The sequence below is a fragment of the Oncorhynchus clarkii genome, chromosome 1 (genome assembly GCF_045791955.1).
Source record: "Oncorhynchus clarkii lewisi isolate Uvic-CL-2024 chromosome 1, UVic_Ocla_1.0, whole genome shotgun sequence".
In the NCBI taxonomy this organism is placed as follows: domain Eukaryota; kingdom Metazoa; phylum Chordata; class Actinopteri; order Salmoniformes; family Salmonidae; genus Oncorhynchus; species Oncorhynchus clarkii.
In genome coordinates this window covers 59,425,998-59,445,344 of record NC_092147.1, presented here as the reverse complement: position 1 = coordinate 59,445,344, position 19,347 = coordinate 59,425,998, and the positions used below count along the sequence as shown (strand labels likewise).

The following is a 19,347-nucleotide window of genomic DNA, read 5'->3' as shown; positions in this document are numbered from 1 at the left end:
CCCATCCTTCCAGCCTCTAGGCTGGTGGCACCAGTGGTATGGGTGCTGGATTCGGACATCGAGCGGGCGTTATGGGCGGAACCTGCGCCTCCTCAGTGTCCGGCTGGTCGTAAGTACGTGCCGCTTGGTGTTCGTGACCAACTGATTCGGTGGGCTCACACACGACCCTCTTCGGGTCATCCTGGTGTGGCGAGGACAGTGCGGGGTCTCAAGGGGAAGTATTGGTGGTCCACCTTGGCTAGGGACGTTAGGTTTTTATGTCTCTTCCTGTTCGGTGTGCGCCCAGAGTAAGGCTCCTAGGCACCTTCCTAGAGGGAAGTTACAGCCCCTCCCCATTCCACAATGGCCATAATGGGCAGGTGGAGATAGTGAACCAGGAGGTGGGTAGGTTTCTGCGGTTGTATTGCCAGGACCGGCCAGGGGAGTGGTCTAGGCACGTCCCATGGGCGGAGTTGGCCCTTAACTCACTCCGTCACTCCTCTACGAACCTATCACTATTTCAGTGTGTGTTGGGCTACCAGCCGGTCCTGGCACCTTGGCATCCAAGTCAGACCGAGGCTCCTGCGGTGGAGGATTGGGTGCAGAGCTCCAAGGAGACCTGGAGAGCCGTCCAGGAATCCCTCAAACAAGCCAGTGGACGGCAGAAGAGGAGTGCTGACCGCCACCGCAGTGAGGCCCCCGTGTTTGTACTGGGGGACAGGGTCTGGCTCTCGACCCGAAACCTACCCCTCCGCTTGCCCTGCCGGAAGCTGGGGCCACAGTGTGTGGGGCTCTTCAAAGTCCTGAGGATAAACGAGGTGTGTTATAGACTCCCTTCCTATTATCTTATTAACCCCTCGTTTCATGTGTCTCTCCTCGGGCAGGTGGTAGCTGGTCCCCTGCAGGAAGGTGAGGTGCCAAAGGTCCCTCCGGCCCCTCTGGATATCGAGGGGTCCCCGGCGTACACGATACGTGCCATTCTGCCGGGTGAGGGGCCTGCAGTACCTCGTGGACTGGGAGGGGTATGGCCCGGAGGAGAGATGCTGGGTACCGGTGGGGGACATCTTGGACCCGTCACTGTTGAGGGATTTCCATCGCCTCCATCCGGATCACCCTGCGCCTCGCCCTCCGGGTCGGCGCGCTGCGGGAGCCACGTGTCACGACTCCTACCAAAGGCTGCTCCACTTCCTGTTCGTTCGGGTGGCGCTCGTCATCACCGGCCTGATCCTTTTTCCCCTTTCTGTTTATTGGTTTCACCTGTTTGTGTTTTAGGCTGATTAGTCACGCTTTATTTACCAGTAGGCCCTCCTGATCTTTGTGCGAGAATGTTTTGTGTAACTTGTGTGCACGTCTGTGGGTTACGTGATTTCGTGGGTTTGGCTTATGTTCGCCGTTTTGTGCATTAAATATAGCACTACCCTGAACTCTCTGCTTCCTGCGCCTGACTTCTCACCCACTACACCCAGTACATTACACATGCAGTAAAGTTACAGTGTACAGTCAGTAAGCAGTTTAGTGATAAATTCATCAAACCAAAAGCTTACCTTGACTTGGAAGAGTTACAGTATTGTGTTGGATAGTCATAACCAGCTAGCTAACATACCGTCCCTCTGTTTTTAAGCAGGTTGTTTGAGTAAGCTAAACTTGCTAGCTGCATTTGCTAGCAAAATAAGTGAAACTGATCTCCCTCTCTCTTTCTTGCTTCTTTATTTTGTAAAAACTGTTCAACTATTGTCTTTCTCTCTCTTTGAGTCAACTACTCACCACATTTTATGCACTGCAGTACAAGCTAGCTGTATCTTATGCTTTCAGTACTCGATTCATTCTCTGATCCTTCGACTAAGTGGACAACATGTCAGTTCATGCTGCAAGAGCTCTGATAGGTTGGAGGACATCTCCGGAGGTTGTCATAATTACTGTGTAATTCTATGGAAGGTTGAGAACCATGAGCCTCCTAGGTTTTGTATTGAATTCAATGTAGCCAGACGAGGACGGAAGCTGTCCTCCGGCTACACCATGGTGCTACCCTACAGAATGCTGTTGAGGCTACTGTAGACCTTCATTGCAAAATAGTATGTTTCAATCAATTATCTGGTAAAGTGATTATATTTAGTATAGTTTTATCAAAAGTCAAAACTCATTTCGGCATTCATTATTATTGAAGGAGAATTCGTTTTTTTTATCGAGTTATACAAATCAACAAGGAGTCAGTAGAAACCATATGTATTTAATAAAGTCAGACATATCAGTAAATGAGACTGAGTTAACTTTTTTGCTGTCAGACAAGGCTCTGCTGATAGCCAGGTATAGCAGTAGTAAGGATTCACCTCATGATGCTGAAAGGAATGTTCCGCTGTCGGGGCAGCTTTATGTAAGTCCTAACAGTTTCTGGGCACCGTTTGTCACTCTTAAAGTGTAATAAATGTATTGTTTTAGTGTTGTGTAGTGGCTTTGCTGGCATGCATCAATTTATTTTGCTGCCCAATTTTGCCTGGCATAGCTAGAACAGTTTGCCTTTTCGTCAGGACACTCGACACTGTTCATTACAACGAGATCGCATTGCATATCAAACACTATGCTAGAAGCTAGTTAATAGTTTGATGCTAGCATACCAGCCAATATGACAACCGAATTAAAAAATATTAGTTGCTGAAAACAGCTGGTCAAACTAGAAATGTGGGGGGATTTGACAGCATAGTGACACTTGCGTTATGACTTCTATAGTAGCCGGGACCAGCTGTTTTTTTATCCCATGTATGAAGCTGTTTTTCAATGTGTTTCTATGGGCTAATAGCAGTAAAGTCAAATTCAATAGTGCATTGTGGGTAGGTCAGAAGATATCCCCAAATACATTTTTATATAAGTAAAAATGCTAAAACATAAGTATGGTTGTAGTTATAGGTAACCAGGTTGTGACTGCAACCAAGTTACTAAATCTTTGACCACATTGTGTTGTTACTTTAGCGAGTAAAAACGCATGCTTCCTACGCTTCAACTAGCCCAGACTAGAGAGCGCTGGACAGGGAAATGTGTCAAACTCATCATGCCAAATTAGGTGACACATTGAATCAAACCAATTAGCGCCAGTAGGAATTTTGCATTTCAACAACACACATAGCTAGAAGGTGACAATGGAGCAAAGTGTCTATGACAGTTATCGCTATACTGTAGGACCATCTCTACTATGTAGAGACAACACTCCTGTCTTGTTATCATCAAAGATGATTTTAACTACCTTGGGTCAATTCAACTGTCATACAGCCAAATGAATGCCAATTCACATAACTACTCAATCACATCAATAATAAAAATATAATATATGCTTTTATCCAAAAACCCCTACAGTAGTGGCAGAGCGTGAATATATTTTCTTATGGATTTTCCCTAGCGGTAATCAAACCAAAGATCCTGAAGTTATTAAGTGCCATGCTCTACCAACTTTAAAACTTAAAAACAGGACCTCTTCATCATCTATCGTACAGAGAACCCCCATCACACCCCAGATCAAACCTGCACCAGAAAGAAATCTATGTCGGTTGGTGTGGGAAAGATGTGCCACTTGGCCTCTACCTTCTAAACCAACAAGCAACAAATTACTGTATTTTGTAAGACTGTTGTGCGTATTGTACATTTTTTGCACTCTGTCCAGTGAAGTCTTCACATTTGGAGTGGAAGATCCTAACCCTATTGATTCAGTGGTAGGGAGAGAACAAGAAGGAGGAGGACAAGGGGGAGGGGGGAGGAGTAGAAGGAATGATAAAGAGGAGGGAGTAGAGGGCTTGGAAGGGATGAGGAAGAAAAAGGAGGCTAGACACCTGTGGTGCAGGACGGCAGCCCTCTAAATTAGGGGGTTCGATTAAACTGGCCCGGGTTGCACCGGGTTCTGGCCTGTCACGTGACCATGCGAAGCCGGCGAGGGAGGCGTGCCTTGCTCAAATCCAATACTAATCTACGCAGCTCTGTCATATTGTCAACAACTCTTTTCCATAGAATATATGTTTGAAATTTCAAATGAGTTTTCATTGGGACAAAAGAAAAAGCGTTTTTATCATAAGCCATCACTTTTGCATGTGAAAACACAGAATCCTACTCATTACTCCATGTGCTTAAAATACGTCACTTTTCTTTTGAGGTGACTCTGCCGTCGGCCAGAGCGGGGCACCAGGATCACGGCCGGGAGGCAGCCCGGTTCCAAAACGAATGCAATCACTTTTCATCGATGGCAAACTCCGCCCACCCGGGCCAGCTTAATCAAATGACCTCATTTACTCCCTTCAAGGTGTGAGGCTCTCACTCTGTTAGGGAGAGCACTCTTGAGAGTACACGTGAGCGGTATGGCTGGGACATTTGTGTTTTGCTGTGTTTAAGCTTTAGCTTAATTCTGTAAAAGTCAGAACCTTGTAAAGCTGAAGAGCCAGGACTGCATTTTCCTTTTTCTAAATAACAGCCTCTTTGTTTGCACTGAGCTCCTGTCTAATGTGCCTTTACCTTTGAGTCAATGTCTATGCCCGACCCCCAGACAGTGTAAAACCCCTTGCACTGTCACAATAACAAATGTCAAATTTGATTTAAAATGTCTTACCCCCCTCTGAGTGTCTGTGTGTGTGTGTGTGTGTGTGTGTGGGTGGGTTGGAGGATCATGTCCAGCTCTTAAATTAATTGGATATTCGTGTCTGGCAGAAAAAGCAGACTGCCCACCATCCAGTGTAGTCAGCAACATCCTACTTATGCTCTCACACACAACTAATGTGCTTAAAGAACACTCACTTAACTTGCACACACCCACTCACTCACTCACGCACGCACGCAAACCTGGACACACACACAAACACAATACATTACTCACACAGACATACACACTACACGACTCACAAGTTCCCACACACACTAGTCTCTTCCCCCCCCCCCCCCCAAAGCATCATTATTTTTTAATTTTTTCATATAAAGGTATGTACACACTTTCCCTAAAACAATGCATAAACACATACTATACAAAAACACACTATTACCTTGCATATGTTTCTGTCTTTCCACAGGGCATTTCTCTTTGTTAGCCTGTAGCGGTGTGAAATGTGTTATAGTGTGTAATGGGAGAGCATGGGGTTGGGGAGCGTGGGTTTAAGCTCTAATCCACCATGGAGAGGAGAAAGAAAGAGGCCAAATCAGAGAGGGCCATGGAGGGGCATGTGACATTTACAGGTCATCCAGTCACTTGAATACCAGAGGTAGATGGACACAAGGAGATGAGGTGAGGAGTTGAACCCCCTTCCCAGAAAAAATGTGGCACAAGGTTGTGAACTTGTTGTTGTCATGGTCTCTGTAACAACCAGGTAAAGGAATCATGGGAAAGTCATATGCTGGGTGTTATCTGGTCAGATTACAAACAAATACATACGTATTTTCTGGTTAACACAATTTCATTCTACAACCAGTGTTCAATACCATGATGTCCTCTGGGTTGACTGTTGACATGGCATAACGCACACACACCATTGCGTGCTTGTGTGCATGCATGTATGCGTGCAAGCGAGCGTGTGTGCGTGCATGTGGTATCATTCCCCATTGTGTTTGAGAGCGCTAGCTGAAAGATGAGGTAATTATAGGAGTGTTGTATGGTAATCTGCTCTTCCGCCTCAGATACGATACTCAAGAGACATCACATCACACAGACACACACACACACACACAGACCGATATACGCGCATACATCTCATACACACAGAGAAATATACATGCATATACATGCAAAAACACTAACAAAGAAACACACACAGAGAACAGTATGCTACAACGGGCTGCGAGGGAGTTACAGTATTTCTAGAGGGCTACATTTCTCTTCTATCAAAAGCTGATGGTTAGAGACCACCCACACTACCTTAAAGTTACACAGGTCAGTCTCATAACAAGCACATATCTCATACACACACGAAGGCACACACACACAGCATGCAAGCAGAGTTCCAGAGTTAAGAGAAGGAGTTCTGAGTCACCAGTCCTTCTTCGCACACATCTATCTCTCTCTCTCTCTCTCTCTCTCTCTCTCTCTCTCTCTCTCTCTCTCTCTCTCTCTCTCTCTAGGACTATGTAATGTAGCAGGCAGGTATAATGATAGACAGATGGACAGCTTTCACATCAGCAGCTAGGATATGAACCCTCTAATTATCCACTATCAACTCGATGAACAGCTCTGACTGACAACTCTGAGATCGCTGTGTGTGTGTGTGATTAGACCACCATTAGCTGTGCCTCTGCTTGTACTTTCCTCCTCCCATGCTACCTTAAAGGCAAGTCACATGCACTTACAGACAGCAGTACTGTCAAATCCTATCTCATGTGTTTGTTTCCACAATAGACCCAGGGATGGAGAACAGTAGCTAATCTGCATCTGTTGTTTCACCACAGGGGAGCTGATCTACATAAAACATGTCTTGACACATACCATTAAAACACACCACATTACTATCTACCAGAGCTCTCCTCATGGGCTTTAGCTTATTAGGCTAGCACAGTCGTGTGGAATACGGACCACCCATTCTTCAGTTCCTAATTTCTAAAAACCCATCTAGGGATGGGTGTTAAAAATATGCATCGGGCGGGCCCTGTGGTGCAATGCATCATGATACACTGTAACGGAAAACTGTAATTTAGGCGGTCATTTGGGGTATTATGAACAATAAAACACTGTGAAAAGTTTTATTGCAGCATACTGTAAATGATGGGGCATTGTGGGAAAATGTTGTGGGGGGTGGAAAAATTGCTGTATTTCAAACTGTACTGTATTTCAATCCCACAGAAAACAGTAACATACAGTATCTTTGGGACACCAAAAACCTTTTGAACAGGTGCATGGTACTGTTGTTTCTGGCTCATTTACATATTTTGAAACGTGGCTATATTTGTTGCACAAGAGAGGCAGAGATGAAACAAGAGGGTCCATTCCACTACCGTCAAAATCTGTCCAAGCGAGAAATACAGCAATATTGAATGAGTTTATAATGGGCTTATTCTGCGACTCCCATTGTTAGGGCAAGACAAGACCACTTCGTCATTAAATACAGGATCCCTGGTTGCATCCGTTAGTAAGAGTGATGTACCAATTTAACTGGCATGTGGTAGTAGTGCACCATCAATTTAAACTGTATAGGAGACAGATTGGAGTGGCAGCAAGTCTTAAAACTTTAAATGGGGTGGCAGGTAGCCTAGTGGTTAGTGTTGGACTAGTAACCGAAAGGTTGCAAAGTCGAATCCTCGAGCTGGCAAGGTAAAATTCTGTTATTCTGCTCCTGAACAAGGCAGTTAACCCACTGTTCCTAGGCCATCATTGAAAATAAGAAATTGTTCATAACTGACTCGCCTAGTTAAATAAAGGTAAAATACTGTGAAATACAAACCCCATCTCCCCTCAATGAATTTAATTAATCCATCTATTCATTAATCAATTCATTCATTACATTTACAGTAGCATTATAGCCTTTTTTACAGTAAATTATACAGTATTGTACTAAAGCAATTGCACACAAGACAACTTTTTTAGCATGGCTGCGCTGCGTCATAGTTATGAGTCAGAGCCGAGTATCATAGATCAGCACAGCCATGCTAAAAAAGTTGGTTTGCACAACCTCATGTGTACAATTGCTTTTCTACAACGGGTTACCAATTAAAAAAATAATTTAAACGTAATTTTGATATTCATAGGCTACTATTTCATCCCTCAACAAAAATATAGGCACGTCTATGGTTACTGGCCAAGCCGGCTGGCCATTCATTCTATCGGTTGGGTTGCCAGAAACGTGACCAAGTCATTACGTTTTTTTGTTCTATAGCTCTTGACGCAACCCAGTTGTTCATTCTACATGTTCGGTTGCCATGCTGGCTGGCAGCGCTCTTATCCCTTGTGTGATAGCTAGCCAACTACGGCTAACACACTCAGGTCAAACAGTGCCGCTACAATAACAGCAAAATAGCTGCATTTGCTTTTGTTTAAGCTGTTTTGGATGCATCCATAAAACAATGAGCTAATGATGTGCGATTTTGCCTGGCATAGACGACGTGCTCGCTCGTCAGGACACAGCTCAGAGGAGCTAGCCAACTACACAGCTAGCGCAATCACTTCAAACTGAAGCTGGTAATACAACAAACTAGCTGCGTTTCATGTTGTTTGACCTGTTTTTCTATTGACATTTCTTTGTATACATCCATCGAAATGATTCATGATTTCAACTGGCTGAGAAAAGATGTACGTTCATTCGATCGTTTGCCAGATAGTCGTCGTGAAGTCTTTTTGTTCTTTATCTATGGACACGACCCAGTCATGAGTTCTAAATGTGCCATTGCCATACTGGCTAGCAAAGTTCATAAAACCTTGCTTGCAAACCGTGCAGCTAGAATAACAGCAAAGTAATGGAGTCATTGGCGACTCCATTACCCGCAGTATTAGACTTAAAATGAAAATCAGCTAGAAAAGATGTGTCGGCATCGAGTAATTGTCTCTGGCCCCCTCCCAGTTAGGGGGAGTGATGAGCTCTAAAGCAGAGTCTCACAACTCAATCGCTGGTTGAAAACTGTTTTCTGCCCCTCCCAAAAGATAGAATTTGTATATAATTAGCCCTCTTTCTGGGACTCACCCACAAACAGGACCAAGCCTGGACTGCTGAGGAGTCATGGACTCCATCCTAGCTGGAGGGGTGCTCTCATCTTATTATACCAACATAGACAATAATAATAAATAATAAATAAATAAATAATAAATGTCTCTCTATCCACCGGATGTGTACCAAACTCACTAAAAGCGGCAGTAATAAAGCCTCTCTTGAAAAAGCTAAATCTTGACCCAGAAAATATTAAAAATTAACGGCCTATATCGAATCTTCCATTCCTCTCAATTTTTTTTTAGAAAAAGCTGTTCCGCAGAAACTCACTACCTTCCTGAAGACAAACAATGCTTCAGTCTGGTTTTAGACCCCATCACAGCACTGAGACTGCACTTGTGAAGGTGGAAAATGACCTTTTAATGGCGTCAGACCGAGGCTCTGCATCTGTCCTCGTGCTCCTAGACCTTAGTGCTGCTTTTGATACCATCGATCACCACATTCTTTTGGAGAGATTGGAAACCCAGATTGGTCTACACGGACAAGTTCTGGCCTGGTTTAGATCTTATCTGTCGGAAAGATATCGGTTTGTCTCTGACAAATCAACTGTAAATTTCGGTGTTCCTCAAGGTTCCGTTTTAGGACCACTATTGTTTTCACTATATATTTTACCTCTTGGGAATGTCATTCGAAAACATAATGTTAATTTTCACTGCTATGCGGATGACACACAGCTGTTCATTTCAATGAAACATGGTGAAGCCCCAAAATTGCCCTCGCGAGAAGCCTGTGTTTCAGACATAAGGAAGTGGATGGCTGCAAACGTTCTACTTTTAAACTCGGGCAAAACAGAGATGCTTGTTCTAGGTTCCAAGAAACAAAGAGATATTCTGTTGAATCTGACAATTAATATAATTAATACAATATAATCTCAAATACGACTGTGAAGGACCTCTGCGTTACTCTGGACCCTGATCTCTCTTTTGTCGAACATATCAAGACTGTTTCAATGACAGCTTTTTTCCATCTATGTAACATTGCAAAAATCAGAAACTTTCTGTCCAAAAATTATGCAGAAAAATTAATCCATGCTTTTTTTTGTTACTTCTAGGTTAGACTACTGCAGTGCTCTACTTTCCGGCTACCCGGATAAAGCACTAAATAAACTTCAGTTAGTGCTAAATACGGCTGCTAGAATCCTGACTAGAAACAAAAATGTGATCATATTACTCCAGTGCTAGCTTCCCTACACTGGCTTCCTGTAAAGGCAAGGGAAGATTTCAAGGTTCTACTGCTAACCTACAAAGCATTACATGGGCTTGCTCCTACCGTTCTTTCCGATTTGGTCCTGCCGTACATACCTACATGTACGCTACGGTCACAAGACGCAGGCCTCCTAATTGTCCCTAGAATTTCTAAACAAACAGCTGGAGGCAGGGCTTTCTCCTTATAGAGCTCCATTTTTATGGAATGGTCTGCAAGGTCTGCAGGAGTGTGAAGGTGAACGGAAAGGCTCTGGAGCAACAAACCGCCCTTGCTGTCTCTGCCTGGCCGGTTCCCCTCTCTCCACTGGGATTCTCTGCCTCTAACCCTATTACAGGGGCTGAGTCACAGGCTTACTGGTGCTCTTCTTCCATACCGTCCCTAGGAGGGGTGCGTCACTTAAGTGGGTTGAGTCAATGACGTGATCTTCCTGTCTGGGTTGGCCCCACCTTGGGTTGTGCTGTGGCGGAGATCTTTGTGGGCTATACTCAGCCTTGTCTCGGGATGGTAAGTTGGTGGTTGAAGATATCCCTCTAGTGGTGTGGGTGCTGTGCTTTGGCAAAGTGGGTGGGGTTATATCCTGCCTGTTTGGCCCTGTCCGGGGGTATCTTCGGATGGGGCCACAGTGTCTCCTGACCCCTCCTGTCTCAGCCTCCAGTATTTATGCTGTAGTAGTTTATGTGTCGGGGGGCTACGATCAGTCTGTTATATCTGGAGTACTTCTCCTGTCTTATCCGGTGTCCTGTGTGAATTTAAGTATGCTCTCTCTAATTCTCTCTTTCTCTCTCTCGGAGGACCTGAGCCCTAGGACCATGCCTCAGGACTACCTGGCATGATGATGCCTTGCTGTTCCCAGTCCACCTGGCTGTGCTGCTGCTCCAGTTTCAACTGTTCTGCCTGTGGCTATGGAACCCTGACCTGTTCACCGGACGTGCTACCTGTCCCAGACCTGCTGTTTTCAATTCTCTAGTCTCTACCGCAGGAGCGGTAGTAACCCCTCATAGCCTGGTTACTCTCTAGGTTTCTTCCTAGGTTTTTGCCTTTCTAGGGAGTTTTTCCTAGCTACCGTGCTTCTACACCTGCATTGCTTGCTGTTTGGGGTTTTAGGCTGGGTTTCTGTACAGCACTTTGAGATATCAGCTGATGTAAGAAGGGCTATATAAATACATTTACTCATGAATTTGACTGGCTGAGAAAATATGTTCATCTAGTCCTGACACATTAATTCTCAATTTGACATTGGTTATCGAAATTCAATATTGAAACAATGCTGCAAATGTCGAGAGATAGACAACAAAGTTTGTAAAAAAAACATTTTGCTGTTGCAAACCACAGGTTAGGCTAGAAGAAAGGGGAAATCATGCCTAGATGTTTTTTTACAGGGGAGATCAAATGATTTGGCTGGCTGGGTTGATGGGACACTGGATGCGTAGGGATTTCTCAGATGGAACAGAAAACGAGATGCCCATTTTTGAGTCACAGGCTTACCCACGCTAAACTGGTTTGTTAGTATGGCTTAGAATGCGTCTCAACCTATCACAATGCTTGTTTTGACCAACCTGTTGTAGAATGTGTTTCATTACACAGTACTTGCTTTGATACTCTAGATTACAGTAGGTAGGTGTACTGCAATTTGAAATACTGTCACGAAAAAAAACTTACGTGAAGCTGATTAGGGCTATACAAAGACAAGTACCCACAAAAAACAGGCTGCCTAAGTATGAGTCCCAATCAGAGACAACGATAGACAGGCTGTCCCTGATTGAGAACCACACCCGGCAAAAACATAGAAACAGAAAACATAGAAGTAAAGAAACTAGAATGCCCACCCTAGTCACACCCTGGCCTAACCAAAATAGTGAATAAAAGCCTCTCTATGGCCAGGGCGTGACAAATACAGTAAATTTTTTGCAACTTTGCTGCCTTTAAGATACTGTCAAATTCACGGCAATCCCTTTAGCCATACAAACCACGATTTCATCCACATTTTTGTATGCAATTAAAGATTAAAAATTCACAACAGCTGTGATGGGAACAGTTAGTTTTGGTACAATAAATGCCAATAGATAATTTGTTCATTCGACATCCAGTCCATATTTTTGTGTCTGTAAAATGAATTATGCGAGAAATGGTGGTGGAAATACCTTTACGCGAAAATATTGATAGAATAACTATCATATCAAAGTAAACTTGGAGTCATGCGATGATATGGTGTGTGGTCCTGCCACTATGACTCAGGAAACCATGCAGTTTATTAGGTTACAGATGGAATGAGGAAATTCACAGGGTGGTGAAAGTGCACGGTGATCTTGATGCTCCTTTCAAATAAATATTGAGGGTCTAATTCTGGTGACATGATTGATGCTTGACTGCTGTTTGACAGATACAAATATTATCCATAATAATATCATCATGTACAATAGACTAGCCTGCCCGCACTGTATCTGCGAGCTGTTGGCTAGAGCGCAGATGCCAAGATCAGAGTAAGCACATTTGCTATTTAATGTAATAGTTTTTGTGACAAATCTATCGGTAGAGTTGAAAATATGATGGAAACACATTGAACTTTAGATTTTTATTTGGTACATGAAAAAGTACATTTTGTGTGCACTACCTCATCACGCACAGACTTTTATCCGCAACAAGTTATTTTGGTGGAAACAACACTAGTGGGAAAATACGGATATTTTTTTTATGTAGATCTTAGAATATTTGCATATAAATGTGTCACCAATTGGATGGAAACTTAGCTACTGACAGCTTTCTAAAATCCATTAAACAAAGTCAGGATGGGAATTGCTCCCCTGCACTAGTTCACTTATTCACACCTTCACTTTAGAACGTTATCTGACTTCCCTCCACATGGACAAGGGAAGAAGGGACCTTCAGAAAAACATGGTCAGTGAGCAAGACAAAGGAGAAGTAGAGAAAATTAGAAGAAAGCATATTATGGCTAGTCCAGGGTCATGTTCAAGAGATGACAGGAAAAATACCCTTCATCTATTTGCTGCTGACAGAAACCGTTTGGAGAGCACAGGCCATTGTCAGGTTATTGCAGGAACAAAATCATCAACTTCTAAAGAACATCTCTAAATTCTTATTTTAGAGATTACTATTAAACGTTAAACCATTCTGTTTGTCCAATGGAATGTCTTTTTTGGTTCAGTCTTGGCTTAAAGTAACAGAGACAGCACACAGAGCCTCCCCAATAATCCCTCTAGTGGATTCTGGAGCCTGCCTTTCAGCTGTTCATACAGAACCAAGAGACAGACTGATTCTAAATGATCTTTCCGGGAAGAACTTTCCCATGTGCAGCCTCACAACCTCACCCCCCAAAACAAGTCAAAGCTTACAGACTAGACAGGCGTTGATCCTCAAATATACACACGCGCGCATGCATGCACGCACAAACAGACACACGCCCGTCAGAGCAAAATCCATAGAATTAGACTTACTAATTCTAAGAACAACTCATTCTAATTCTATGTGAGCCCGCACAGACAGACCTCCTGGCTAGGACCCAGGAATGGAATCATAGCTTTATTTGTTATGCATTAAATTGGCTACAAATGGTTGTGTAGCTCCTAATGCAGCAGCAGTAGAGTAGTGATTAGATTGGCCAAGCACAGTCTCTGGGCAAATAAAGTGTATATGTGTGTGTGTGTGTGTGTGCGTGTGTGTGTGTCTGCTTGTGTGTGTCCGGCAGCCAGTGCATGGCCTGCCTCTTGTAGAGTAACAATATCCTTGGCCACAAATGCTATCATTTCAATCCAGCAGCTGGCACTAAACAGACAAATGGTGTTTCATGGTACATCACCGAGCTAATGTAATTAAGGAATGGCAGTGTTTGGAAAGCTTGCAAAGCACACACATTACATACACATAGGCATGTGCACACACCACACACACACACACACACACACACACACACCTATACAGTCCATTAATTATATAACAATAATAGTATTGTCTACAGTTCCTCTTCTAAACTCTGCTTATATTATGTGAGGGTTTGGTATTGCTGACTGTCTGTACTCACACACACACACAGTTTTTGTTTTTAATTAAAATTGTCTTGACATTCTGGCAACACACATCTAGGTGATATTCTAAAATCCTGATAGACACACACACACACACACACACAAGCAAAGAAACATCATGTGTGGCAAAAACCAGTAGCACTACAAACTCAAATAGTTTAGCATGGCAAAGCTCATTAAATATAGACCCCAAGATAATTAAGTCAACAACTATTTTGCAAAACAGTCCTAAAAATGAGAAAGCAGAATTTGGTTTGTGTGATTAGAAAAGGCACACTTTCACTAACATGACAAACTTTATTTTATATCACCAAGACTTCAAGGCCAGCACCAATGTCTCCAATCCAGATGCGCATTGGGCATCTCAACCTGACAGCCAATGGACTTCCGTAGAAAACCCAGGTCAGCAAAATTGAGCGCCACGCACAGATTCCATCGCCATGCACTAACAATTCACGCAACAACATGCATGCGAACACAACAAAAGATACAATATGACATATATATACAATTATATATCATAATCAATATATACATTGTGTAATTAGATGAGGTTATTAAAGGCTGCTCGCTTTTTTTAAAGACTACGATATAGCCTTCATTATCTGCTTCAACACTTTATTCACAACAGGTCGCGCACTAAATGACAATTGAGAAGCATCGAAAGTAGACTAGCACAAGCTTAAAACCATTTTATAAGCAACCGTTTTAGGATATATTGGCTACACAACTATTCCAGTTTTTCGAGAGTCATATGGCATCTTTTACTGGTATAATAAAGCCGGGGCTGGGAAAGCCCATCACTCACCAGTCAGCTGGTCATACGATCCATCCAATTCTCTGGAATCAGACAAGCTTTGCTCCCGGTTTTTAGTCTTCATATTTCCCGGTGCTGGAACGGAAACTATGGAGGATAAATCTCAGTTGTGTTTTATGGTGTTTTTTGTTTTTTTTTGTCTCCTTTAATCATGTGTAGTTAACGGTTGATAAAATGTTATTAAATGACAAGCTTGTTGGTAGGCTGTTAATTCGTTATTTCAGTTTCAGTCCGGACTGCTCTGGTGATGTGCGTTCTCCTCTACCCAAACTGGCTTCTGTCTCTCTCCACCAGTGAGCGACACGCGCTTGTTGCCTGCGAACACACACATTTACAGACACACTCACACACTAGGATTATCAGGCTTTTGGTCACCGGACTGATTCGAGCAAGCGCACAAAAGCGATACTCCTCTCCATAGACGCGGGAAATGAGGTGCTGAGGAAGGTGCAGCAAACCCTGAAAATCTGAATAAAAAAATAAAAACAAATCACAAAAGTAGGGCACTGGGCCTTTACTAGTCCTATATTAGCGTGCCTATATAGCAATCTCTAGCATAGGCAACAAAAAAAAACATGTTTTTCACAAAAGTGAGTCACCACCTGGATTCGGTCTTATGTAGCAACATTTGAATTTCTGTTTTTTTGCAATAGATAAAAGTAGAGACTCAGTGCCACAAAATGGTATATCATACAGTGCATTTGAGGAAACAATGGGAAAGTAATTCTGCTTTGAAAGTTGATCAACTTGTAAATTCACTTTGAGAAAACAGTCTTTCAATGTTTTGTTACTATTATTGGAGAGCCCTTCTTTGTCTACACCCATTCAGCTTATTTCACACCATCTTAAGCTTTAGGCCCACCATCTCTTAAAGGGTTGATCCGTGCATTCTGTACTAACTTGCCACCTACTTCCAGACACATAATGAGAGAACAGTCAAGCACCCAATCTAACATTGGCTAGCTACTTCCAGACACATTTAATTTTTTAATTTTACCTTTATTTAACTAGGCAAGTCAGTTAAGAACAAATTCTTATTTTCAATGACGGCCTAGGAACAGTGGGTTAACTTCCTGTTCAGGGGCAGAACGACCTGGTCAGCTTGGGATTTGAACTTGCAACCTTTTGGTTACTAGTCCAACGCTCTAACCACTAGGCTACCCTGCCATAATGAGAGAACACCCCACTTTGACCATTTTACTCTCCCTAGCAGAGCTGGTTTGGCTGTTTTCATGTTATCCAGAGCGTTGGTGACTGTAACAATGCTGCTGGCTACAATTGAATTACGTTTTGTTTCCGATGTTTACTGACAACGGACATATTCAGCAGGTGTTGAGAGTTCAAAAATTAATCAGTTATTCTGCGCTCTGGCATGCTAAAATGAGAGTATTTTGTTAAGAAATGTAGCTAGATAGCTAGCTAGGTAAACAATGAATACATTAATCTGCAGGTAGCTAACTAACCAGGACCTGTGGCTATAACTAGTCAAGCAAATGCATCTGAGATACGAAGAATAAGATCATACACATAACGTTAGCTAGCGACCCAGCCAGCTAATGTTAGCTAGCTAACAGTACACTTGAAATTAAACCACTTTCTGTCAAAATTAGAAATGTGTAATATCTGATAATGTAGCTAGCTAGACTATCTTACCAGTATACATTATGGTTGGACGCGTCTCCTGTCTGATCCGGGCTGGTGTTTTCTCCATCTCCTTATCTATCATTCTCGAATTCCACTGATTTCAAAACTCGGTCCTCCAGAAAGTGGAGAGCATACACATAACGTTAGATAGCTAACCGTTCACTTTAACTTGACATTAGGTTTATGCAGTTTTACTACACTATACATAAAAAGCAGCGTTTGACATGATTGCCTTGACATACTGACCAGCTCCAATAGACAGACGCGTGCTATATGGCAGACTTATCCAAACTCATCTCTCGGCATGTCTAGCCCACTCATTATCTCAGCCAATCATGACTAGCGGGAAGGTTGCTCACTTTTTCTGTGGCTAAACCAACTAAGGTTGTAATATAACAATTTTATTCGTATTTACAGATGGCATACACGTTTGATATTAAGGCACATGAAAGTTCACATGTTCGAGAATAATTATATTCCTCCTGTGAAGTCGTGTCTTGCGACATATGCCTAGTTTCCTGAATCGGTCACAAAAGTAGTGCACTGGGTCTTTACTAGTCCTATATTAGCGGACTGACATAGCCTTCTGTAGCACAGCCCAAAACAATTATACAGAGTCACAATATATCTTAGTTATATTGCATAAATCGTGCATGCATTGGATTGCCATGATGGTGTGGTAAAATAAATGTGTCCAGTGTAATGAATTACAGTGTAGGCTAATCCAAGGGTAGGCTATGACACAATGTAAATGGAGAAGAAGGCTACAATGTGGTCAGCGGCAGATCAAAATAATGGCACAAAGTCTCCAGGTGAATGGAGGAGTTGTCCATGGGGATGTCATTCAAGGTACTGTATTTACCCTGTTCGTAATGAGCATGGGACAGTTGCATTTTGGCTTCTGCTCAGATGGATGAAGCCAGCAGGGAACACATGCAGCAGACAGACATCACCGGCTACAGACCTACCACAGATCTTACTTGCGGTGGTGTAGTGCTCTTTTTTTAGATGAGGGAGTGCACAAAGTATGTAAATTACTTCATAATTTCCTCAATCAAAGTTTGTACCGACAGATGTAGCCTATTGAATAGCTTAACATGGCTCTTCAACCCTGTTCTTGGAGTAATACCATCACTCCAACCCTAGTTGTAACAAACCTAGCTAATTATTAGAATCAGATGCGCTAGACTAGGGTTGGAACAGGGTTTGATCGCCCTGTTATAAAATTAACTACCGGTCAAAAGTTTTAGAACACCTACTCATTCAAGGGTTTTTCTTTATTTTTTACTATTTTCTACATTGTAGAATAATAGTGAAGACATCAAAACTATGAAATAACACATATGGAATCATGTAGTAACTATCACGTAGTGGAATCATGTAGTAACTTTTAAACAAATCAAAATATTGGAAGGACCGACGCCGAAGAAGAGAAGCAGGTACGGGGAGTTGACATTTAATTAGGAACAGACAAAGAGCAAGACAGAAACAGCGTCAGCCCACGGATACACAATGACAAACGACAATCAATGCAGCAGCGGGGAGCAGAGCTGGGGAACTGAGAAATATAGGGGAGGAAATAAACAGGTGATTAAGTCCAGGTGAGTCCAATAATCGCTGATGCGCGTGACGGGGGAAGGCAGAAGTGCGAAATGCTGGGGAGCCTGGTGCCCTTGAGTGCCAGGTGGAAGAGTGGGAGCAGGCTTGACAAATATATTTTATATTAGAGATTCTTCGAATAGCCACCATTTGCCTTGACGACAGCTTTGCACATTCTTGGCATACTCACAAACAGCTTCATGAGCTAATCACCTGGAATGCATTTCAATTAACAGGTGTGCCTTCTTAAAAGTTCATTTGTGGAATTTCTTAATGCGTTTAAACCAATTAGTTGTGATGTGGCAACGTACGGGGGGGGGGGGGGGGGGGGTGTATACAGAAGATATCCCTATTTGCAAAGGACCAAGTCCATATTATGGCAAGAGTAGCTCAAATAAGCAAAGAGAAACGACAGTCCATCATTACTTTAAGATATGAAGGTCAGTCAATACGGAACATTTCAAGAACTTTGAAAGTTACTTCAAGTGCAGTCGCAAAAATCATCAAGAGCTATGATGAAACTGGCTCTCATGAGGACCGCCACAGGAAAGGAAGACCCAGAGTTACCTCTGCTGCAGAGGATAATTTCATTAGAGTTACCAGCTTCAGAAATTGCAACCCAAATAAATGCTTCACAGAGTTCAAGTAACAGATACATCTCAACATTAACTGTTCTTAGAGGACGGCATGAATAAGGCCCTGATGGTCAAATTTCTGCAAGGAAACCACTACTAAAGGACACCAATAATAAGAAGAGACTTGCTTTCACGAGCAATGGAAATTAGACCTGTGGAAATCAGATTTTTGGTTCCAACTGCGGTGTCTTTGTGAGGCTCAGAGTAGGTGAACAGATTATCTCTGCATGTGTGGTTCCTACTGTGAAGCATGGAGGAGGATGCTTTGCTGTGTGGGGTGCTTCGCTGGTGACACTCAGTGATTTATTTAGAGTTCAAGGCACACTGAACCAGCATGGCTACCACATTATTCTGCAGCAATACGCCATCCCATCTGGTTTGCACTTAGTGGGACTATCATTTATCTTTCAACAGGACAATGACCAAACACACCTCCAGGCTGTGTAAGGGCTAATTGACCAAGAACGAGAGTGATGGAGTGCTGCATCAGATGACCCGGCCTCCACAATCACCCGACCTCAACCCAGTTGAGATGGTTTGGGATGAGTTGGACCGCAGAGTGAAGGCAAAGCAGCCAACAAGTGCTCAGCAAATGTGGGAACTTCTTCAGGACTGTTGGAAATGTATTCTTCATGAAGCTGGTTGAGAGAATGCCAAGAGTGTGCAAAGCTGTCATCAAGGCAAAGGGTGGCTACTTTGAAGATCTTTGAAAATCTATTATGATTTGTTTAACACATTTTTGGTTACTACATGATTCCATATGTGCTATTTCATAGTGT

At 42.9% G+C, this 19,347-nt stretch overlaps 1 protein-coding gene across 1 annotated transcript in view; it reads right to left on the bottom strand.

The window, feature by feature from the left end:
* Positions 1-15,837, bottom strand: part of LOC139409778 (A-type potassium channel modulatory protein KCNIP2-like) — a 201,986-nt gene extending 186,149 nt beyond the window's left edge. The window contains exon 1 of the mRNA XM_071155159.1: positions 14,682-15,837. Within this exon, the coding sequence (XP_071011260.1) occupies positions 14,682-14,754 (73 nt within the window). The 5' untranslated portion in view covers positions 14,755-15,837. The remainder of the gene's footprint in view (positions 1-14,681) is intronic.
* Between the last annotated feature and the right edge of the window lie 3,510 nt (positions 15,838-19,347).